General features: G+C 45.5%; 1 protein-coding gene across 16 annotated transcripts in view; it reads left to right on the top strand.

Annotated features, from left to right (window-relative positions):
* SLC20A2 (solute carrier family 20 member 2) overlaps nt 1-24,394 on the top strand; it is a 125,777-nt gene that overhangs the window by 85,760 nt on the left and 15,623 nt on the right. For 7 of the 16 annotated variants that reach the window (XM_029065721.2, XM_007664593.4, XM_007664574.4 and 4 more), the window contains 6 exons: nt 281-397; nt 1,903-2,106; nt 2,812-3,406; nt 6,727-6,912; nt 7,457-7,541; nt 16,709-18,319. In XM_029065721.2, the coding sequence (XP_028921554.1) occupies nt 281-397; nt 1,903-2,106; nt 2,812-3,406; nt 6,727-6,912; nt 7,457-7,541; nt 16,709-16,873 (1,352 nt within the window). In that variant the 3' untranslated portion in view covers nt 16,874-18,319. Of the gene's footprint in view, nt 1-280; nt 398-1,902; nt 2,107-2,811; nt 3,407-6,726; nt 6,913-7,456; nt 7,542-7,951; nt 8,037-16,289; nt 16,360-16,708; nt 18,320-24,394 lie in introns of those variants that run through there. The other 9 variants (XR_485691.4, XM_039912016.1, XM_001509301.5 and 6 more) reach the window with 9 other exon arrangements.

Below are 24,394 nucleotides of genomic sequence, written 5' to 3'. Positions count from 1 at the left end.
ATGTTGTTAGGTTAATATCAGAATTTATAGTACTCTGGTTTTGTAGTCCATTTGTGAATAATCCAAGTTCAGTTCAAAGGGTTTCTTATGCCTTGGATGAGCAATACTCTTACTCAAAAAGTACTGACTGCCATGCAAAAAAATTAGCTTTTCAGTTGAAATGTTTTTTAAAATCACAACCCAGTTGAGGCATTGTAAACTTCACAGTCAGAAAGTATGTTATTATGAAATTTGAACCTATGTGAAAGCATAAAACAATGTCATTTTGTTTGTTTCACAGTGCTGGGTCTGGTTCTTCCTATATGGGCAATAGCTCTAATTTCAGTGGGTGTGGCTGTTTTATTTGCTATTTTTGTGTGGTTGGTTGTATGCCCTTGGATGAAGAGGAAAATAGCAGGTAAGAACATATATGTTCTTTTGATTTCTAATATTCATCTAGTTCCAGGATCCTTTGAATTCAAGCTTTAAATAACTTCCTTCTGTCTGAAGCCCTGCCCCGCCCACCCTCAGTCCTTCCCTAGTTTTCTTTTGCTTCATAATTTTTGCTGCCTCCTTGAAATTGCTTTGCTTCCTCCCTCTTCCTCCTCCATCATTGTGAGGGATGAACAGTTTTGTACTATAGAGAGTGAAGGAGACAGTTCACCTCCATTCTTCATCTCAGAAATGAATTTTCCCACTGTGACCATAGTGATGGTCGTTGTCCACCATTCCTGAAATCCACCTGATGTCTGGATGGTTGTTTTAGTCAGTTTATTAATAAGCCAAATCAAATTCAAAATTAGTATCTCTAGCCTTGAATAAGCAATACTTACCCCCAAAAGAGAGCAGAGGAAGCGATTGAGGTGAAGGAAAGGCAATGGGGAGTGAAGGAGGCCATCTGCTGCTTTCAGACTGTGCTTTACCTCCTCCTCCTTCTCACAACCTCCTCCCCGCCATGGTAGACATATGTCTCTGTAGATTCAGACTGGTGCAGAAGTCCAGAAGTCATGGCAAGCTGAGCCAACTGAACCTGCCCAGATCTGCCAACAGTGCCAGTTAACCGAATGGTTGGTATGCCGAAACCCCACAGTCTGACTGCTTGCCCGTACTGTTATTAGTTATCACCAGCTACCAGGAGTAGCCTAGATAGACCTCAGGGGATAGAGCTGGGGAGGTGCAGGGCAACTTCAGGAAGCTAGGACAGTTCAGCCTCCCCATCCCCACCCTCCCAAATCTCCATCTCTGGGGGTGTTTCTGGGCTAGTGTCTCCCAGGTAGGATTCAAGAACAGTCCTTGAGTCTAGCAGAAACCTAGGTGGGACTCCAAACTCTTCTGTAAGGCAGAAAGGTACAGCCTAATGCAGATTGAGTCCCAAACACATCTCTTAGGGCCATTCGTAGCCTGGCCCAGACCCTCTGATCAGTCCTTTGGTTCACTGGAACAGGCCCAGGTGTAAGGTTACCGACAATGTCACCCAGCAGTCTGATTTCACCACCTGACCAGCAGAAACCCTAATGACATACTCTTAATGGTCTGACCACCCACCCCAAGAATCCATGGTGGTGTCTTCTCAAGCCACCCCAAATGGGGAGTTGAGCAATTTATGTGATATGCTATCTATCTGGATAATCCAGAAAAACACAAACGCACCCACACACATGCATGTGCACACACCCATACCCATCTCAGTAATAGACTTCTACTGAGATTTTATTTTATATTTTATATGGATAATTTCTTCATTTCGCTTCATAGACTGGGCCTTGTTTTGCTTTGTTCCCAAGTAAGGGCCAAAGGAAACAAGAAAGATTTTGAATAAAATTGTATCCCCCCATTTTTGAAATTAACTTCTAGATCAGCCAGATTCCCTTGGCTGTATCATCTTTTGAAGGACCAGGTGATGGTTGAAACTGTTTCTTTTAGGTAAATTAAAGAAAGAAGCTGCCCTGTCAAGAATATCCCATGAAAGCCTCGATAAGATTCAAGAAGAGGAAACCCCAGTCTTCAAAGAATTACCAGGTGCCAAAGCAAATGATGACAGCACAGTGCCCCTCACTGGCTCAATCGCTGAAGACCCCGGGGTTTCGGAGGGCATAGTGAACGGAAGCCACCCCCGGGTGCCTTATGGTAAGAGCCTAAGGAGTCTCATCTCTCCTCCTGAGTGTCTGCTGAACATTTCTGGGGTATGTTTACTCTGTCTAGCTTTATTGGGCGGGGATCGTGTCTGCCGACTCCGTTGTATTGTACTCTCCCAAGTAGTTTTTACAGTGCCGTGCACACCCAGTAGGCACTCAGTAAATACCGTTGATTGATCAGAGTCGCCCTTTTTAATGGCAGTTTTGATCAGAAGTAGTGTGCGTTATTTGTCACGTGTTTTTCCTAAGTTCTTTTTACTAGTGGAAATGCCTGTCAGGTACTTAATCAGGAAGAGGAAATATCTTTAACATGTGCCAGACTTGGCCCTTAGTAAGTTTAGATTTCAAGGTTTTGGAGGGCTGGTATGCAGCACCAGTCTGGGTTTAATCTTTGTGTCTACAGGACTTGAAAAGCAGTACTATAAAATAGCAGGGCTCCGTGGTAAACAATCACTATCATAAAAATGGGAGGGGGTGGACCAATTTCCCGGAAAGTTACTAATATTGATTCTAGGGAAGCGCTCTCTGCTTTGACTAAGCCTCTTAACATGAAAAACAGTTATGTAGCGTTTCCACAGCTTTGCACTCTCATTTGTAATGAATGCACTTTGCCATCTACTTCATCAAAGAGCGTCCTCAATTCCCATTTTGGAAAGCATCAACAAATGAAAGTGTCTTTGTTTTTGTAATTTCTCAGGGAGGGCTTTTTCCATGACCCACGGCACTGTGAAATCACCTGTCTCCAATGGCACGTTCAGTTTTGATGGCCACATGAGGAGCGACGGTCAGGTATATCACACAGTACACAAAGACTCAGGGCTCTACAAGGACTTACTGCACAAAATCCACGTAGACAGGGGAATCGATGAGAAACCTCCTCAAGAAAACAATTATAAACTGCTGCGGCGTAATAACAGCTACACGTGTTATACCGCTGCCATCTGTGGGATGCCAGTACATTCCTCCTTCAAAGCTGCTGACGCCTCAGCAGCACCGGAGGATAGTGAAAAGTTAGTAGGTGACACAGTGTCCTATTCTAAAAAGAGACTGCGGTATGACAGCTACTCCAGCTATTGCAATGCCGTCGCTGAAGCCGAGATAGAAGCAGAAGAAGGAGGTGTGGAAATGAAGTTGGCATCCGAGCTGACTGACCCCAGCCAACCCCAGGATCTTCCCGTGATGGAAGAGGAGAAGGAGGAGAAAGATACATCTCAAGTCCACCTGCTTTTTCATTTTCTGCAAGTTCTTACAGCCTGTTTTGGATCATTTGCCCATGGTGGCAACGACGTGAGGTAAGTGGGAGAGATTACCGATTCATCCTTTTTAGATTCAGATGATTGAACTCGGAGTACATACACCATTATCCTGTAATCGAGACTTTGTAGATAATCTCCAGAGTAGTACCAGAGGGAAGCTGATGATCCAAATGAGGATCATGCCGCTGGCTGATGATGATAATAATTATAGTATTTGTTAAGCACTTACTATGTGTCCAGCACTGTTTTAAGTGCTGGTGTAGATACAAGGTAATCAGGTTGTCCCATGCGGGGCTCACAGTCTTGATCTCCATTTTACAGATGAGGTAACTGAGGCACAGAGAAGTTAAGTGACTTGCCCAAGGTCACACAGCAGACAAGTGACAGAACTGGGATTAGAACCCATGTCCTCTTATTTCCAAGCCCGTGCTGTTGCAACTAGGCCATTGCTGCGTCTCTTATTAAAAACAGGCCTGGGTAGGTTAGGATAAAAAATGATTCAGCTAGCCAAAGAGATTGAGTTCTTGCTCAACAGAGAGCCAAAGTAAATTTTCAGTGATCTAAACCCTTGATTTTCTTTTAATTTTATCATAGCCCAATTAGTTTGAATTGGCAAACTACCATTTGCCTTCCTCATGACAGTTCAGTTACAGGAACTTATCCTAACATTAAAATATAACATATCTTCTTTTCTTGCGTAAACCCAAGTAGAGTCATATTTGCAAAGTCTTTCTCTCCCTGCACTTGGGAAAGATTAAACATCCTTAACATTTGTGATCACTATTGAAAATGGAGTTAAAAAGTTACTGCCTGTTCCTCAAAGTCTAGGAGTCTGTAATGACTATAATAATAGCTTTGACACTTGTTATGTGCTTACTGTATGTCAAGGGGTAGATCCAAGATAAGTTAGACACAGTTCATTTCCTACATGGGTCTCACAGTCTCGGTAGGAAGGAGTAGAATCTAATCCCCATTTTAATAATAACTGTGGTGTTACGCGCTTACTATATGCCAAACATATTAAGCGCAGGGGTAGATGCAGGATATTTCGGTCCTTTATAGAGTTCACAGAGTAAATAGGAGGGAGAAATTGAATCTCCAGCCGAGGCACAGAGAAGTTGAGTGACTTGCCCAAACTCACACAACAGGAAGTGGAAGAGCCTATAGTTTTTTCCAGGCAATGAGAGGAAACAAGATGAAAATAAAAGCTATTAACAAGGGAAAAAAAGACACATTTACTATTTAGACTTGATTCAGATCTCCTCCATTCAGTTTGAAATCTAACTCCAGATGGAAGAAACTAACATTTTTAGGAAATTAGCTTAGAAAAAAGCACAGTAAAGAGCATCTAAACCAATATTTTATCATCTTGTTTGACTCCAAAAGCAACTGCTTCAGCATTACAAAAGAAGCTCTTCTATAAAAGATGCTTTGTTTCCTTTTCCCCTCCTCTACTGTAGTGCCAGAGTTTTCCAGTTGAAAAAACAGGGAAGATCTTTGGTGAGTGGGGAATAAACAGAATTTTTCCAAGACATTTTAGATCAGTAATCCTACCTGAGCACTGCCCTAGGCTATGTGCTTTGGGTAAAGGTGGCAACCCCAATAGTCACTCGGCTCGTAATGCAATGCTGACCAGGGTGGAAGAGTGGATTTTTCAACCTAAAAGCAATAATTTCCTCTCCCCTTTTAGCATAAATAGATGCTATTGTTGGGTAGCTGTCCCTGCTTATACCAGTCTATCATTGCGAGACCTGCATATCCACACTTGCCCTAACCTACAGAGTTGAGGGTCAAGTTGGGCACTTATAGGTTGGATACAGGTTGGTAAGGGTTGACTGACTTAAAAAATGAAATCTTGAGGCTACACCCTCTTCCCCCAATTTTTTCGCCCTGTGCCCTCCAACCTCGCTCCCTGCCGGTTCCAGTCAGTCAATTGTATTTACCGAGTGCTTACTGTGTGCAGAGCAGTGTACTAAGTACTTCGGGGAATACAATATAACAGACACCTTACTTGCCTACAACAAGCTTAGAGTTGAGAGGGGGAGACATTTATTTATTTAATATAAATAAATTACAGATATGTACATAAGTGCTGAGGGCTGGGGATGGGGGATGAATAAAGGAAGCAAGTTAGGGTGACACACAAGGGAGCTGAAGAAAAGGAAAAGAGGGCTTAGAGAAGGCCTCTTGGAGGAGATGTGCCTTCAATAAGGCCTTGAAGATGGGGTTAGTAACTGTGTGTCAGCTCTGAGTAGGGAGGGTATTCCAGGCCAGAGGCAGGAGTTTGGTGGCGAGATAGACGATAATGAGGTACAGTGAAAAGGTTAGTAGTAGAGCAGCGAAGTGTGTGGGCTGGGTTGTAGTGAGAGAGTAGTGAGGTGAGGTAGGAGGGGACAATGGAATTGATGCTTTAAAGCCAATGGTGAGGAATTTCTGTTTGATGAGGAGATGGATAAGAGGTTCTTGAGGAGTGGGGAAACATGACCTGAATGTTTTTGTAGAAAAATGATCTGGACAGCAGAGTGAAATACGGACTAGAGTGGGGAAAGACAGGAGGCAGGGAGGTCAACAAGGAGGCTGAGTAGTCAAGGTGCGATAGGATAGATGCTTGGATTAACGTGGTACCAGTACCACTTGGCTCAGAGGGGAGGACCGTGGAGTGGCTGCCTATGGACCCTTTGCCCAGATAGAAGTTAGAGACCTGCTACTTGGGGAGGGTTTCGGGTTCCTGTTTCCACCGGGAACCCACAGACCACCATTTGGACTGCCCGCCTCTCTAATCCCACAAAAAATGCCTCTGTTCACAGCGCAATCTGCAGACATGGGCAACCACTTTGTCAGACGGGTCAGGAAAGGGGATTTACAGGGGCCACCGTGGGAGAGGTTATGGGAAAGGTTGCCTGTTGGTCAGAGCAGGTACAGGTAACTAGATACCACACCTGGGCAGGGTCCTTCTGCCACTAGCATGAAGAATGCATACATCTATCTAACTTAGTGTGAGCAATGAGGCATGATTAATTTGAAAATATTCCCATATGATTTTATTTTGGTGTCCTTGACAGTTTTCTCCATAATTTCTCAGTTCACTCTCTTCAAACTTTTCTCCATTCAGTGTTAAAAATCCTGTCACTTCATTTTATGTTATTCTTCTCTCTTCTAAAAACTGTCATTTTCTTCAGACTAAGGTGACCTGCTTCACCCTTGGCTTATTTTTATTTATGTTTTAAAAATGTCACGATGTTCTGGGTAAGCACAATCCACCATAAGGGGATGGGCTCCGGGGAAGCTGTAACTGGCCAAGTTGCTCATGTTAGTGCACTTTTTCATCTGATTCATAATCGCAATTTTTTTTCCAGTAACGCAATTGGTCCTCTGGTAGCTCTCTGGCTGATTTATGAACAAGGTGGTGTGCTGCAAGAATCCCCCACTCCTGTGTGGTTGCTGTTCTATGGAGGCGTTGGAATCTGCACAGGTCTCTGGATCTGGGGCAGGAGAGTTATCCAGACTATGGGGAAAGACCTCACTCCAATCACACCATCTAGGTAGGTACAAGGTTTTTCATTTGATTTTGTTTGTTGTTGTTTTTAGTCCTACTCTCTCTCTCCCCACCTTCTAAGTCCCCGGGTGGTAGAACCTTGATTTGTTCAAAACTGGGTGAGCTGAAGAAACTTCTATTGATTTCCTGGTAGGGATGTGGTACGGTGGTATTTTGAATATTAAAGTGAGAAAAGTGGCTCATTCCAAGGGACTGGATTCTCTGACAGTTGTTACAATGTCTTTTAGCTGTCCCGGATACGTGATCTCTAGCCCCTGGTGCCGTTTTGCATGTTTTCAGAGTCCTAAGCGTATAAAAGTAGAAAGGATTGTTAAAGTCCTTAACAGTACAATTAATAAAATGTGGATTTCTGTTGTGAATTGTTTCCATTATGCAGCAATTCCTTGTTCTATTAGCGTAATCCTATCACAGTCAGCAGTAAGCAATTGCACCAAAGACTACTTTGGTAAGAATTTGGCACCCCTCATGGTGTCAGTTAGTACTGACCCCCCCAAGAATGACTGTGAAGTGTTTTCTTATGCTTCCTACAGTGGATTCACTATTGAATTGGCTTCGGCGTTCACAGTTGTGATAGCTTCCAATGTTGGACTTCCTGTCAGTACTACACATTGCAAGGTATGCTTTTGCCAAAGTGACCGACGTTAAGGCAGTCTGGACTGCACGTCTCGAATTTGCCTGCTGAGCTCAGAGCGGCACATCCAATTTGGGAAAAGCCAAACGGTTTTTGCTCAACAGGAGGGATCGCTTTCAAACCTGTCAGGTTGCGGTGACAGGCATATGCATGCCCTCCAACTAAAATTAGCCTTTGTTTTTAAAGCGCCTTTGAAGCGGGTGGTTTGCTCTTCTCGGACCAGGCCGCTTGAGCTTGATGGGCAGCACTGCCTTCTGCTGAGCCGCTGTGATGTCTTCCATCATTCATACTTCCCTTTCTGGATGCGTGCATGGCCTGGGGTTTCCTGCATGTCATCTGTGCCTCAAACTGTCCATGTCTCTCTCTCTTTTTTTTTTCCCATTTGTTTCCACAGTGGATTTTGCATTGAAGTAATGAGTGCGCTAACCGTTCTAGTTGCCTCAAATGTGGGCATTCCAATAAGCTCCACTCATTGCAAGGTATTGGCGTTTACCGTGGAAATACATATCAAAAGAAATCATGAGAAGCAGCTGCTGCAGTTTCCTTTCATTATGAGATGCTCAGAACATTTCTAGTAGCAGTGGGTTGTGGTATTTGAGGATCATCTTCTCACTTAGGCTTGGATTTATTTAGAAACCGAAGCAGAGGAAAATGAGGCGAGGGAGGGAGGGAGGGAGAGAGAGACAGAGAGGTGTGAGGGGGGGAGAAGAGGGGGGAAAGGGGGCCCGGGTAACCATTGTCAGCTCCCCCAACAAGTCCTACAATTGCCCAAAACACACAAATCTCCCCCTTTCCGCCCTGCTAGCAGGCTTGTCGGAGCAAGACTTGTCGGAATTCCAAGTCTTACTGACATTACCATCTGCAGTTTGACTCGATTCCTCTAGAAATGCCCTCATCTACTGTTGACGGCTTCTTGATCCAGCCATGGGGTATCAATGGGCTAGTGGTTTGGGCATCAACAAATCCAGTCATCAAACAGTAGAGTGATATGTTTTGTGTCATCCAAGCTTATCTTGAACCTTAAACCTACCCCAGTGGGGTTTGATCATGTTGACAATTCTATGTACATTAGACATTGCTGATGACATACTCCTACTGTTAATTTACATTTTTAGCAATTGTCTGCTCATCATCTCTGCCCAGGTTGGGATATCCCTTTTGGATTTCCCTAGGCCCTTCTAAATTAACCCTTTGGGTTCTCGCAAATGCTAAAGGGAAAATACATATGGCCTAAAAGCAACATGATACTCAAGAGAAAGATTTGAAATGGATCAGAATGATAATAATAATGATAGAATTTATTAAGTGCCTACTGTGTGCCAAGTACCACGTTAAGTGCTGAGGTGGATACCAGATAATGAGTTAGACCCACTCCCTGTCCCACATGGGGCTTACAGACAAATGGGAGAACAGATCCTTTATCCCCATTTTATGGATGAGAAAACTGAAGCACAGAACGACTGACTCGAACAGTCAGTAAGTGGTGGAACTGGGTCTAGAACTTGTGTCTCCTGACTCCTAGTCCCTTGCTTTTTCCACTAGGCCACGCAGGGTGTCTGGTGCTATTTCAGATACACAAAAACGGCCAGCAGCATTGGAGAAAGGCAATCCTTTCCCACAGGATCTGCAAAATTGCTCAGGACTTGATTGATTCCCTGTCAAACTCGAAAAAACAACAAAAAATGGTTTTAAACCAACCCCTCCCCTTACCCCTCCCTAGGGTGGATTGGGCCGGGGCTGACCTGGGGGCCAGAGCCAGTGGGGCTGGATTGGTCATCTGAAGGCAGGCCCTGTCAGGCCCAGCCTGGACTCTGCAGACCACCCCTCCTCCTCCATCCTCTTCCTACTTACTGCTTTAGGCAGCCAAGGGGAGTAGGAAGATTAGACTAAAGCACATTTACCTCTCTTCTTTGCTCCGGCTTTGTGCCGCTGACCACTCATCGGGAGATCAAATCAGAAACAAGAAGAAGCGTAAATGGTTCACCTTGTGGTTCCTGATGCTGGGTAGGCCCTGGCCCTGTGCAAGCAGGCAGAGTCCTAGCCTAGTATCTTAAAGGGCTCCACCTCTCCACGAGTCAGACCCGATTCCAGAGATCCCGAGGCCTGCGAGCTTAGGCGGGGAGCGATCGGTCGGGGTCAGAGAGCGGCTCCCAAAGCCCATCTATGCAGGACTCCTCACTGAACTTACAACTCAGCAGCTCTTTCCACCTCATAAGGAACTCGCCGTTAATTTCACTGTTAGTAAATTAGGTGGGAACAGTTTTTGTAAATCAAAGTTGAATGGTAAATTGAAGGGAAGAGTTTATGTAAATCAAAGTTGAATGGTAAAATGGGTCGATAAATTTTGCGTGTGCCGTTAAGGTGACTTGTTTCAGTACCAAATGTTCTGCCCATAAGGCAATTTTCTATTTGGCAGGGGGTCTTACAAACTGTCTGGGGCTCCTTTCTGGCATCCCTTCGAGGCAAGAAGTCTATATGTGGGCAGACCATAATTGAAAGCAAACTGCATCTGTTTCAATCCAATCAAAAAGACACATAGATATAACTCATTATGTTGTTTAACTGCTTTCCTAACCTTTCATTTGTCAAAATCTATATTAATAAAGTAATCTCTAATGTTGTCTTAAACAGGATGTAGTCATAAACAATGCCAGCATTGCTGATACCCTTAAATTCCAGAATAGAAACTGCCTAAAATCAACTAAAAAGTACAACTTGGTTTTAAATTCTAAACTGGAATTAAAGTCTTCCCCAAAAGATCTTAAGTGAGAAATTGATATCAACGTAATTTATATTGTACTTTATATAAATTTTCGGGCTTGGATTCGGTCAGGGGTCGGCAACTCTTTTCCGTGCAGAGCAGGAAGGATGAAATGAATACATTAAGTAGTTGATGCCCAGAGAGCTGTACATTTCTGGCTCTCCATTCCCAGTGGTGTGATGACATCATTGCACCATGTGACTTGGACTGTGAGCCTCAGGTGGGACAGAGACTGTGGCCAACCTGATGATCTTGTATCTATCCCAGTCCTTTATTCAGTGCCTGGTACATAGTAAGTGCCTAACAAATACCATTGTTATGATTATGATTATTATTGTATTTTTATTATTATTATATTTGTTAAGCACTTACTGTGGCGAGGCACTGTATTAAGCCCTGGGGTGGATACAAGCAAATTGGGTTGGGACAACCCCAGTCCCACATGGGGCTTCACGGTCTCAATCCTCATTTTACAGATAAGGTAACTGAGGCCCAGAGATGTGAAGTGACTTCCAAATTACTTGACTTGAAGTGACGTCTGCCAAGCAGCTAAATGGCACAGCTGAGATTAGAATCCACATCCTTCTGACTCTCAGACCCGTGCTCTATCCATTACACCATGCTGCTTCTCCAGTTGTGATGATGATTATTAGGCTGCTTCAGAACACCACTTGTTGCTGCCAGCAGGGATGGAAAGGGGAAGTGGAAGGTGAAGAAGAGAGCAAGTAGGGGGAGGGAGAAGATGGAGGGATGGCCCTATCCCCTGCCCCTCCTGCTGCTTGCCTGCATGGGCACTTTACTCGGGTGTCAGTGTGGAGGACACTGTCTTCCCACATGAGCGCCAGCAGGAGAACCTGGCCAAGGAGGAAGCAGGGAGGCTCAGTGACACTTGCTTCTGTCTTACCCTGCTCCAGCAGAGAAGAGATAGAGAACAAATTTAAACCGGTTGTTCCCAGCCTTTGGGATGAGCTAGAGATTGTGCTTTTCCTCCTCCTTTTGCATTCCCCTCTTGTAAATTTCTCCTGCTTTTATTCTTCCTAGAGTCTGTTTCTTTCTCAATCAATTGTATTTATTGAGCGCTTACTGGGTACATATCACTATACTAAGTGCTTGGGAGAGTACAGTATAACAGAGGTGGTAGACAAGGTCTCTGACCCCAACAAGCTTAAAGTTTAGTGGAGACAGACATTAATATAAATTAGAGATATGTATGTAAGGGCTGTGGGACTTGTGGGGAGGTGAATAAAAGGAGAAAATGAGGGCAACGTAGAAGGGACTGGGAAAAGAGGAAATGAGGGCTTAGGGAAGCTTCTTGGAGGTATGCCTTCCATAAGGCTTTGAAGATGGGAGGAGTAATTGTCGGATATGATGAGGGAGGACGTTCCAGGCCAGAGGCAGGACATGGGCAAGCGGTTGGCGGTGAGATGGACAAGATCGAGGCACAGTGAGTAGGTTGGCACCGGAGGAGCAAAGTATGCAGACTGGGTTGTAGGAGAGCCATGAGGTGAGGTAGGAGGAGGCAAGGTGATCGAATACTTTAAAGCTGAGGGTAAGGAGTTTCTGTTTGACATCGAGGTGGATGGGCAGCCACTGGAGGTTCTTGAGGAGTAAGGAAACACGGACTGAACGTTTCTGTAGAAAAATGATCCAGGGAGCAGAGTGAGGTATACTGGAGGAGGAAGACGCAGGAAGCAGGGAGGTCAACAAAGAAGCTGATGTAGTAATCAAGGCAGGATAGGATAATTGGTTGGATTAACGTGGTAGCAGTTTGGATGGAGAGGAGAGGGTAGATTTTACCCGGGCAGTGATGCACCTCTTGATCTCCTTTCATTCCAATCCCTCTACTCTGTTGCTTGTTGCATCTCTCTTTATTCTCCCTTCCCCTTGCCAATCAGTGTTTTGTTTTTTTTTTTTTACTTTTAGCAATTAATAATTATGGTATTCATTAAGTGCTTACTTTGTGCCAAGCACTGTACTCAGTGCTGGGGTAGATACAGTTTAATCATGTCAGACGTCCTCCCTGTCCCACATTCTAGAGGGGCTCTCATTCTAAGTAGGAAGGAGAATGGGTATTAAATCCCCACTTTACAGATGAGGAAACTGAATCCGAGAGATGTTAAGTGGCCTGCCCAAGGTATGCAGCAGGCAAGTGGAGGAGCTGGGATTAAAACCCAAGTGCTCTGATTCCTAGGCCCGTGGTCTTTTCACTAGGCCACTCTACTTTGATTGCTGTGCCCTGATTTTTTTCTGTTCTTGGATTTGTTTTTCAGCCTTCCCCCCTCCTGTCTCCATCCCACCTTTCAGTCCTTTTCCAAGTGCTCTGGACACTGTCTCCCCCCAGAGCCTCTCTCTCCCTCTGCTTGTCCCTTTGCTAATCTTGCTTTTTTCCCTGTTGAACTACTCTCCTGTCCCTCTTGTTCTTCCTCTGCCTCCCCCACCTCTCCTTTTTTATTCCCCTCTGGAGATCTCACTCACCATTCTCTGCTTTTCCCTCTTTTTTGCTCTCTACCAATTTCTGCTCTTCTCTCCCTATGTTAACCTCTCGCTCACACACTCTTCCACTTGCCCCCTGGAATCCAGTTCTTAGTTCTAACATATCCGTTTTGTCGTCAGGATCTTAGAGAAGTCATCAATTGCCCAGTGGGCGAAAGGTGGCCTCTCCTCTCCAGTATGTAGGTCGCATCCTGTTCCTAACCCTGTAGGAGGTGAGGCTGCTGGAGGGCAGGCGTGAGGTCACCTTCCATTCAGGAAGGCGTGTGCTTTATTTAGGCAGCTCCCACCAAACCACCCAAACCCTAGTCCTCTCAGCCTGCCCCACCTTCTAGGGCCATCCCCATGTCAATCAGAGCAGTCATAGCTAGTGACCGGCCAAGTACATCTCCAACTCTGTATTTATATTTTCATATATGTGTGTATATACATATGTATATATATTTAATGATATTTCTTAAGCGCTTACTATGTGTCAAACAGTATTCTAAGCCCTGGGGTACATACAAGTTAATTAGGTTGGACACAATCCCTGTCCTGCATGGGGCTCAGAGCTTAGTAGGAGGGAGAATAGGAGAGCTGAGGCACAGAGAAGTTAAGTGACTTGTCCAAGGTCTCATAGCAAGCAGTTGTCAGAGTCAGTATTAGAACCCAGGTCCTCTGACTCTCAGGCCCGTGCTCTTTCCACTGGGCCAGGGTAGGGATTGTCTCTATCTGTTGCTGAATTGTACTTTCCAATCGCTTAGTACAGTGCTCTGCACAGAGTAAACGCTCAATAAGTACGATTGAATGAATGAACAAACCAGATAAGATTGGGGAACCATTTTCTAGATGTTTGCCTCTTTTCTCTCTCTGTTTCTCTCTGTCTCTCTCTCTTTTCCTTTTCCTTCTCAATCTTCTTTTCCCATTTTATGTTGAGTGAGCATCTTTCCAGAGCAGAAGCAGATGGCCAGGGAGGGAGGAAAACTTGAAAAGAATAGGAGCCGTGGCCGAGAAGGCCCTATGATCCTTCTGCCTGCCTGCCTGCCGCTAGTTCCAACTCTTCCATCAGGCTAGACCTGCTCTCCCTGGGATTCTTGGTTTTCATTTTGGATCTGAGTTCAGCAACAGTGATAGTGCAAAACCCCCACTTACCTAGTGATAAATGGGGGCTGCTGCTTTTAAACAGTTACCAAACATCAGCCTTGAGTGCTGGACTAAGTGCCAACTCTTAATTAGTGGGGCCCATCCATGCATCTCTCCCCTGGGAGAGTACCCAAAGCCAGTGATTCTATGAAAGTTGTCCATTCATTTGGTAATTCACTCTAGACGGTGGGAGTGCCTGAGACCTGGAAGCCATGCCCAGTTTGTGCCAGGGCACCCAGGGGTTCAGGCCTTGGGCTCGTGTCGGTGCCCTGTGCCTATTCAGGAAGCCCGGGGACATCCTGGAGACACCCATGACCAGGTGGTCCCCCATCAAGACCCCACCGGGTTCTGCTGTCCGCAACAGTTGGGTCTCGGGAGGTGCATTGGACCAGAAATAGAGGGGCCTCCGCTCCCCAAATTCCCCTCCCTAAGTGTCCAGTGCTGAGTGAAACTCTCCTGCCAGGACAAAGACCTGGGTTGTCTGCCCTCTGCACCCCATAAAAGCCCAACTCTACCTAGAAATAATAGGACTATATTATAGAGAAGCAGCATGGCCAAGTGGAGTATGGCTTGGGAGCCGGAAGGACCCGCGTTCTAATACCTGCTCTGCCACTTGTCAGCTGCGTGACCCTGGGAAAGTCACTTAATTTCTCTGTGCCTCAGTTACCTCATCTGTAAAATAGGGATTGAGGCTGTGAGGCCTAGGCAGGACAGGGACTATGTCCAACCTGATTAGCTTATATCTACACAGCACTTAGTACAGAGCCTGGCACATAGTAAGCGCTTAACAAATACCATAAAAAAAAGTACAAAAGGAGCAGGCAGAAGCTGTATGACCTTGAAACAGCTGGTGCATCGTGTTAACAGTTGTATTATTTCAGTGTTTATTGTATGCCAATCTCTGAGAGAAGCGCTTGGGTAGATACAGGATAATCAAGTGAACCATAGTCCTAATCCCACATTGGGCTCCCAGTCCAAGGGGGAGGAAGAACAGGTATTTCACCCTCATTTTACAGATTAGGAAACTGAGGCACAGAAAAGTTAAGTGACTTGCCTAAGGTCACCCACAGAAGGCATTTGGTGTGGCCCGGATTAGAACTCAGCTCTTCTGCCTCCCGGTCCTGTGGTCTTTCTACAGGGCCATGCTGCTTCTGTAATGCTAGTGGAAGAGAACCAGTTGGGATACGGTTGGGCTATTAAGGGAGAAAGGAGTCAGCATTGGCACGATTAGGGACAATTTAAATTTTTTAGGGAGAAATCTGACCAAACCAAATTCTCTACAGAGAATGCTGTTCTACCTTAGAGTTGGATTACATGGGAAATTACCACAGAGTCTGCCTTCTAAGACACCCATAATTCGGAACCTTTGACTTAGTCTCCACCCCACAATCTCTAGTGACATACAAGCCCTGATTCTCATGGCCCACATATTTCTTCTGCCTGCTAAGCTCCCTGGAGACCAGCAGGAAACTCCACATCTGAAAGAGAGCTGTGAGCATGTGGGGTAAACTATGTGAGCAGGTGGGATGAAGTCAGCCCTAATGTTAGTGTTGCCAGAAAACAAAGTGTCCAGATTCTGTTTCTCTTGGGTTGCTAAGGCTGACTCTCAGGGGCAGGGGCTCCCCTCTGTAAATTAGGTGGGAGTCTAGTCCCGGTGCCTTAAAACAATAATTTACAGATGAGTGTCTTGTTCAGAAAAATGGCTTTCGAAAGCATCAGATTTACAAAGGCCGAGGGGAATCGGGATTGAAGTCAACAAAGCCCTGAACGTTTTGGACGGGGCAAACACTGAATTGTTGGTCACCCAGTCTGACAACACCAGGGTGAGGGGGGCCCCCAGTAATGCTGGAAAGTGACAGATTAAAAAGAAATAAAAAGCAGCAGCATGGCCTGGGGAATAGAGCTTGGGCCCGGGAGTCAGAAGGACCTGGATCCTAATCCTGGCTCCTCCTCTTGTCTGCTCTGTGACCTTGGGCAAGTCATTGAACTTCTTTGTGTCTCAGTTCCCTCATCTGTAAAATGGGGATTAAGACTGGGAGCCCCATGTGGGACAGGAACTGTGTCCAACCTGATTGACTTGCATCCACCCCAGCCCTTAGTACGGTGCCTGGCAGGTAGTAAGCGCTTAACAAATATCATTTAAAAAAAAATACTTTTTTTCACCCAGCAGGTGATGTGCCAGGCACTTCAGTTACATATAAGAGCACTAAAGAAGAGATCCTTGTCCTTAGGAAGTTTCCAATATAATGGGTGTGTGGTTGGACTACTTAAACTGAATACTTCAACACAAGGTTCTTGAAGAACTTAACCTCCGCATTAGAGAACTGACTACTTTGTAACTTATTCTCTATTTTAGTTCAGGAAATGGACTAACCAGATGAAAGCGTGAGAGAAGTTTGCACGCTGTTGTCATGTTCATTGCAGAGGTGATTACGGCCAAAGGATATTTTCTTATGGTCCTCCCCTTTGAATGCTACATTGTATGGCTACAGTAAGAAACATTTAAAAGACTAAAATTCCACTTCATTCAAATACAAATGAAACTCGATTAAATTAGCCGGGAATGGGGGTACAATCTAAGAGAAATCTTTGCATGAAAGATCTGAATCGAATCAGAAAGGTACAAGGAGTTAATTTAGAAGGCAGCGTCCCGAAATCTGTATCCGGTAGTTTATCTATCTCCAATCGGCGGTGGTATCAGCAAACTGGCATGACTGAGGGTAAAATCCCTTCCCGTCGTGTATTTTAACGGAGATCTCTTTCGAACTCCTGAAGGTGGGCTCGGTGGTGGCAGTGGGCTGGATCCGTTCGAGGAAGGCCGTCGACTGGCATCTCTTCAGAAACATCTTTGTTGCCTGGTTTGTGACTGTCCCCGTGGCCGGCTTATTCAGTGCTGCCGTAATGGCCCTCCTAATGTACGGCATCCTGCCCTACGTGTGATTTGGCTTCCTTTAAAAGTAAAGGGATAGTCCGACGGGTGAGTATTGTGTGGTACGCGTCACACGCGTGCCCGCAGACATGGCACGTACACACCCACCCACACTCAGACACACACACACACACAGAGACGGACACCCATCTGCTCTCTCCAAGCTACAGGCTTCTCTGTGCCCGAGTACAGATGATTTCCTTCGACACTGTCCCAGCTCAGCAAGAGTTCCAACCTCCACATCTAACTTAACTACTGTATATAATAATATGTGTGTGAAACTGGTGAAATGGTGATATAACATGTGGTGCAGTTACTTATATATGAAATATATTCTGTATGCCTAGAATACTACTTCAAACATCATATTCAATTGGGGTGCGAATTGTTTCCTAGAATTAAAACGTTCAGTGAACCTTTGTACATACACATTTCAGTGGCAATTTTACAATCAGTTTTCAAGGAAAGCGTGATTGGGAAATGTTCTTTTCCATTTGATATACTGTAAGGTAGCTGAGGTGCAGGATGGACAGCACAGATTTGAAAAAAAAGGGCACGTAGCTCCATGTGACAGTGAAATAATACTGGAAAACAGTTCACAAGTGCTTTCTTGAGGTCATCTGTTCATAAGCTGTATTAATGGTGTGTAATATATGGTAATAGCTTTTGTAAATACCTAAAACCCTAACTTTATAAGTAAAGGGATAGTCCATATCCCTGATGTATTTTGCAAAAGAAAGTTTTAGAAGGAACCAAAGAAGCGGTTTGCCAGTATTATGCTTTTACACTGTAATGTGTTTCTCCCTCCTGGTTTTTACTAATCACTGTCAATTAAATTGAGGAGCGGTAGAACCAGTTACGTTTAAACCAAACCGAAGTATTTTTTAACAGGGCGGTTGTACCTTTTGTTCGTAGGTAACAGCAGTGGTCTTGTTCCCGTTTATTGCGGAGGTAGTGGAGGGGATATAGCTGTATATTCCCACCCGACTCAAGGGAGCAGGTCCAGGTGTTAAAGCATCAATGTTGCTTCTTCCCCACTGTGTCCCCATCAAGCAGATTCTGGGCACCCACTTATAATGGTTTGTTTCATGTGCTGCAGAATTTTAGATCTCTTTACAAGTCATTCAGAAAAAAAAAAGATTATTTAAATGAAAAGACCCGTGACGAATAAGTCCGTGAATTCCACGTTCGAAGCCTCCGTTCTTCCTCTACCTAGCCAATGCTGAGATGAGAGAGCCACCATTTCTGAAGATGTCACTACCCTTAACTTTCTTCCACTGGATGTTCTTACTTTCTGGTAGACTAAAGGAGAGAGTTTGTTTAGCTAATGTTGGGAACTTGATACTATTGAAATGCTGCTAAAATTTTGATATTGACAGATATTTTATTGGTACTTCATTGTGATTTTTTTCATTAATCAATCATACTAAATTTATAATAAAAAATGGCCCCAGGAATTCTGCCTTTTGGAAATCATTTAAGATTCTATGTGATGTCTTTTCACAGCTACTAAAAACGTTGGTAGCTATTTACCGAAGGGTGTTACTTTCGAAAAGCTTAAAACAGCCCAGTTTACTTTTGGGAGACAGCGTGCCGGTATTGTCAGTGGAACATTTCTCAACCCCATTCCTCTTCCACCAAAAAAGAGGTTGATCTGAAGTACCAAGTGTGCGATTCCATTCACATTTAAGTGATTCTTTTACTGGTGAGAAAATCATCCCCCCAATCTCTAGGAGTTGGGGTGAGGCAGAGAGCCGTGCCGTGTGGAGGACTTAGCAGAGGGAGCCCCAGGAACAGAACTTTGGCAGGTGTAACCCCACTGTGGCCGCCAGGAGAGATTTGCCCCTGCCAGGAGAACGTCGGGGAAGGTTTCTAGAGTTGTGTTGACAGCTTAGTTGATTCATTCATTCAGTTGTATTTACTGAGCACTTACGGTGTATAAAGCACTGTACTAAGTGCTTCAGGAGAGGCATGGGGAGTGGGTGATGTCCCCTCTTCTTCTCCCTTGCCCTCGCATTCGATCTTTTTCTCTGTGCTAATGTGTCCTAGTTTTTTACAGTTCCAGCTTCACCTTATTAGGCTGTGAGCTGCTTGAGGGACCGCAGATCACTGTGCGCAGGGAATATGTCTGTTTCTTTTTGTATTGTGCTCTCCCAAGTGCTTAGTGCAGTGCTCTGCAGAGAAAGCATTGAATAAATACAATCGACTGACATATTTTCCCTAATGTATTTGGCCTGGGATTTGGTGCTTTGCTGTGCCCAGGGAGGCTTCTTTTCCCTTACTGCTCTGCTTCCTCTTCCTTCCTGCTGGCCAGCATCAGGCCACGCGTGCACAACAGACGACAGAATTCTCCCTGTTCTCGGTCATAATAGAGGCCACAAGTTCCAGTAGGTTCTGAGGCTAGAAGAGGAGGCGATCCTAGTGAAGAGAATATCTGAGAAGTAAGTTTAATTTCAAAACAAACCACGGAAATGTGTGATTCTCCCCCGTCTCCACCTCTGCAGTTTCCCTGCTCGCCAGGGACAAGTAGTAGTGGTATTATTTATTAAGCGCTAATGGCACAAAGCATCCTACTAAGCAGCAGGAAGGAATACTGGATCAGAATCCTGCACCATTTCTGCTTCTTGGTCCATTTAGGCTCTTCCACTGATACCACACTCACTCTGCAGATGAACTGATGATTGGAAAATTTGTCTTTGAGAGGGGAAGTGCTTTAGGAGCTAGCATGAACTGCAGACCAAAGCAGGAGAGGTCCTTTATTTGGTATCTGATAATCGGTTTATTTCTATTGCTCATTCAAGGGTATTTGCTTTCTGGGTGCAAGAGCACTTGGGAGAGAACACCACAACAGAGTTGGTAGACACATTCCCTGCGCACGACAAGTTTACAGCTTTGAGGGGAAGACAGACATTGCTATAATTTATGGACATGGACATAAATGCTGTGGGACTGAGGGTGGGGTGAATACCAAGTGCCCAAAGGGTACAGATCCAAGTGTGTAGGCAGAAGGGATCAGTGAGACAACATTCTTCAAAGTGAAATTTGTGGTCAAATATTAGGAGACAGATGCTCTTCCTTCCTAGGAAAATTTCCCTTAGATATCCTTAGAAGAGGACGGGCTCAGAAGTCAGAAGGTCATGGGTTCTAATCCCAGCTCCACCACTTGTCTGCTGTGAGACCATGGGTAAGTCACTTAACTTTCCTGTACCTCGGCTTCCCTGTTCCTAGGTTTCGTCATCTGTAAAGTGAGGACTAAGACTGGGAGCCCCATGTGGGACAGGGACTGTGTCCGACCTTCTTTGCTTGCATCCACCCCAGCTCTTAGTTCAGTGCCTGGCACATAGTAAGCTCTTAAAAAATGCCATTATCATCATCATCGTTATCTAGGTAGCTCAAGAGTACTTTCAGTTTTGTTCTGTTTCATCTTTGTTGAAGAAGGACTTAAGAGACAGGTTCACCTGTAGGGGTGCGTGCACAGCTGAGAAGGCTACGGCGGAACCCTCAATTCTCATCACACTGGGCACCACAAAAGACAGTCCTGTAATAATTGTGGTATTTAAGCGCTTATTATGTGCCAAGCACTCAGCGCTCCGTTCAGAAGACATTGTTTCTCATTTTTCAAGGGGCTTCAAATATCTCATTTATGGTCAAGGAGGAGTTTCTCTTCCTCCTCCGGCTCCTACTTGTGCTGGTTTCACAGCAATTCCTCTCTCTGCAATTTTAATTTTATGCTACCCTACCACGTGGAAAGTGGAGACGGTATTGTTTGGGATCTTCTTTCCTCCACAGTTAAGTTGCATGGAATTGTCAGAGTCACACTGATGTTCCCCTCCATGCCACCACCACTCCCGGAGAAGACCCAGAGAGAAGAGCAGAAGCTGCACGCTCATGGTCCAGAGAGCTCTTTCATCAGGGCTCCAGAGTCTGTGGAAGTGTGTGAGTGTTTGTGCTGGTGGGTGGGGGGAAGACCCTCCTTGTCTGCCCATCATCCTTGGGTCCAAGTGCCACCCCTACTGGAGAGGCCTCTAGATAATAAAAATAGTGTTTAAGTGCTTACTATGTGCCAGGCACTGTACTAAGCACTAGGGTGGATACACGCAAACTGGGTCGGACACAGTCCCAGTCCCACGTGGGGCTCACAGTCTCAATCCCCATTTTACAGATGAGGTAAGGGAGGTACAGAGGAGTTAAGTGACTTGCCCACGGTCACACAGACAAGTGGCAGAGCTGGGATTAGGACCCATGACCTCTTGATTCCCAGGCCTGAGCTCTATCCACTAGGCCGTGCTGCTTCTCGGAGATGGTGTTGGCTGTCTAGACTGGGGGCAATCCTTCCTGAGCAGTGCAGAGCCCAAACACTATTAACTAGTGAGGTTGTTAATGAATTGTTGTATGTGTTGAATTTCTCGTTGTTCCTTTCCCTGCCTGCCTATCCTCCCCTCTTCTCCACCCTCACTCCCCCAAATCGTTTTAGCTTGTAAACTCCCTGTGGGCCAGGGGTCATGTTTGAATCAATATCTTTTTTACTTCCTCCTCGTCCTTAGTTCGGGATTGCACCAATTAGGCACCGGCACAGAAAACTAGTGTTAGAAAGCAACAATAAATACATGGTTTGGCTCTGCTGGACTCCACTGAGGATGGCGTCTCTTGCAATGGAAGGAGACTCTGGCTGCCTAAGCAACAAGAATCCAGTTTTTGTCCAATCTGCACAGAGCAAAGATGACCTTCTATATTACAAATTATTTATTTATATTAATGTCTGTCTCCCCGTCCAGACTGTAAACTTGTTATGGGCAGGGAATGTGTCTGCTAATCGTTATATTGTTCTCTCCCAAGCGCTTACTACAGCACTCTGCACATAGTAGGTGCTCAGTAGGTACAATGCATTAAGCCTCACCCAAACAGTAGCTGGGTGTGCAGCAGGCAGATGAGGCTAACGTTCCAGAAGCCACACTCTTCTGCCAGCAGAGCGTCCGAGGGGCTGTCCGCCGCCCTGCCACGGTCACTTAGGTAAGCGTTGTCCTCTGTGTAGACTCCTCCCAGTCTACTGCCCCACCCTCCCCTCAGCTCTCCTAAACCTCTGTCTCCATGGCTCCCTCGCATTCCTTTCAATCAGTGGTGTTTGAGTGCTTACTGTGTGCAGAGCACTGAACTAAGCACTTGGGAGGGTACAGTGCAACAGAGCTGATACATTCCTTGCCTGCTCTGAGCCCCCTTCTCCACATCCCCCTGGTTTTTAGGGTCTCCCTCCACTGCAGGAAATTTTCCCAGCCAAGTGGAGCGGTAGTGAAAGGGTGGGCTATGCGGCAGGAGGCCGACGCAGTGCTCCAGGAGCCATGCAGAGTGCAACAGCAGGGTGACTTAAGTGCACAGTGACAATGGAGCTGCCCAGAAAGGGGCCAGGAGATGTGTGTGGGTCTATGCCAGTAAACGTCCCGCTCCCTGTCCCCTCCTCCAATCCCTTCTAGTAGTAATAGGATTTATTAAGCACTTAATGTGTGCAGAGCATGTGTCTCCTCTCCCTTTAAAAACAGGAGAACCCAGAATCTGTTTTGAGATGGCCGAGTTTCCATCCTGTGTGGTCTGTCTGTACCGTACCGTGCTCTGGGGTTTACTTACATGGCTTAGTGGAAAGAGCCCGGGCATGGGAGTCAGAGGTTGTGGGTTCTAATCCAGGCTCCACCACTATCCAGCTGTCTGACTTTGGACAACTCACGTCACTTCTCTGGGCCTCAGTTCCCTCACCTGTCAAACGGGGATGAAGACTGTGAACCCCACGTGGGACAACCTGATGACCTTATCTCCCCCAGAGCTTAGAACAGTGCTCGGCACATAGTAAGCGCTTAAATACCAACATTATTATTCCATTAATATTTCCAATTGGGAGAAACGACTGTGCCACCTAGTGGCCAAAGTGTAATCCTACTTGAACACTGTTCCCTTCCTCTATGAATCCGTCGCTTGAGCTAAACTTGAAATCGTTCCTCTAAAAAAAAAGTCTACTATAATAATAATTGTTGGATTAAGCACTTACTAGGTGCCAAGGATGCTGCCAAGAAGCTGGGGGTAGACACGAGATCATCAGAGCAGATGTAGTTCCTTCTCCCCTGGAGCTAACAATCTATCAACGGGGGAAAGCAGTGGTCTTTTCCCATTGTACAAGTGAGAAAACAAACCCCAAGAGCCTTGAGGAAGGTCACAGAGCACACTAGTGTCAAGCTGCGACCTCAACTCCCACTTTTCACTATGCCCCTAGGCCTCCCATAGTAGGACATGGAATTTAAAAATCAATACCAGCATGCCACAGTGGATAATGCATGGGTTGGGGAGTCAGAAGGTCATGGGTTCTAATCCCAGCTCTGCCCCTTGGGCAGGGTACAATTTCCCCTTGCCTCAGTTACCTCATCTGTAAAATGGGGATTAAGATTGTGAGCCCCATGTAGGACAGGGACTATGTCCAAACCTGATTTGCTTGTATCCACCTCAGTCTTAGTACAGTAGTGCCTACCACATAGTAACCACTTAAATGCCACAATTACTATTACTAAGTGCTACTATGTGTAGACTAAGTGCTTGGGAGAGTACAATATAACAGAGGTGACAGACATTACTGTAAATGTAATTTAAAGATATGTAAGTGCTCTGGGGCGATATCAAATGTCCAAAGGCAAATTAATGTAATCTGTGCCCGGAAATTCCAGTTACTGATATTTGAGGTTCCTTGGGTGAGCAGTCAAAATGTGTCTCAGTTGCTTTGTGCTGGCTTGAATGCAGAGTTCAAAGGTCAGCTCAGTAAGGTGCTCCCCAAATTCTATCGACTATAAAGGGCACGCTGAGGGTAAACTACAAGGAAGACACAGAGCAGACACACCTTCAGGAAAGCAAGAGCAGTGGCAGGTGGAAGGGTTAGAGCCATCAGAGGAGGGAGGTGTGTTCTGAGGAAAGACACTGCTCCAGCCCGAGACATGCAATCACTGACAGGCTCTTGGAACACGCGGTGGGGCAAAAACTGCATGTCACGCATCAGGCTTAACAGTCACTCTGGGATAGATGGATAATTCCACCAGCAGTGTCACCTTGGGATTCAAAGGTTGAAACCGATACTCCTAGGTCCAGAATTAGAGCCTGCCATTCCTGCCCACCTCCCTGGACGTGGGCAGAGTTGGCCATATAGGGTGGTGCCAGAGAAAACAAGTGGTAAAAAAGGCCATGTGAACTTCAGGGAGAAAGCCAAGCTTTGTCTCTCAGGATGGATTTCGCATAATAATAACTGTAGTATTTAAGCACTTACTCTGGGCTGAGTACCAGAGTAATCACTGGGGTAAATAAAAGATCGTCGGGTTGGACAAAGCATCTGTCCCACGTGCGGCCCGAAGTCTTAAGTAGGAGAGAGAACAGGCACTGAATCCCCATTTTACAGGTGAGAAGAGTGATGCACTAAGGTGTGAAGTGACTTACCCAAGGTCACACAGCAGGTAAGGAGTGGAGCTGAGATTAGAACCCAGGATCCTGAATGCCAGGCCTGTATTTTT

The sequence above is a fragment of the Ornithorhynchus anatinus genome, chromosome 5 (genome assembly GCF_004115215.2).
Source record: "Ornithorhynchus anatinus isolate Pmale09 chromosome 5, mOrnAna1.pri.v4, whole genome shotgun sequence".
NCBI classification, from domain to species: Eukaryota; Metazoa; Chordata; class Mammalia; order Monotremata; family Ornithorhynchidae; genus Ornithorhynchus; species Ornithorhynchus anatinus.
The sequence above is the reverse complement of the archived record's forward strand: the minus strand, read 5'-3'. Positions and strand labels throughout refer to the sequence as shown.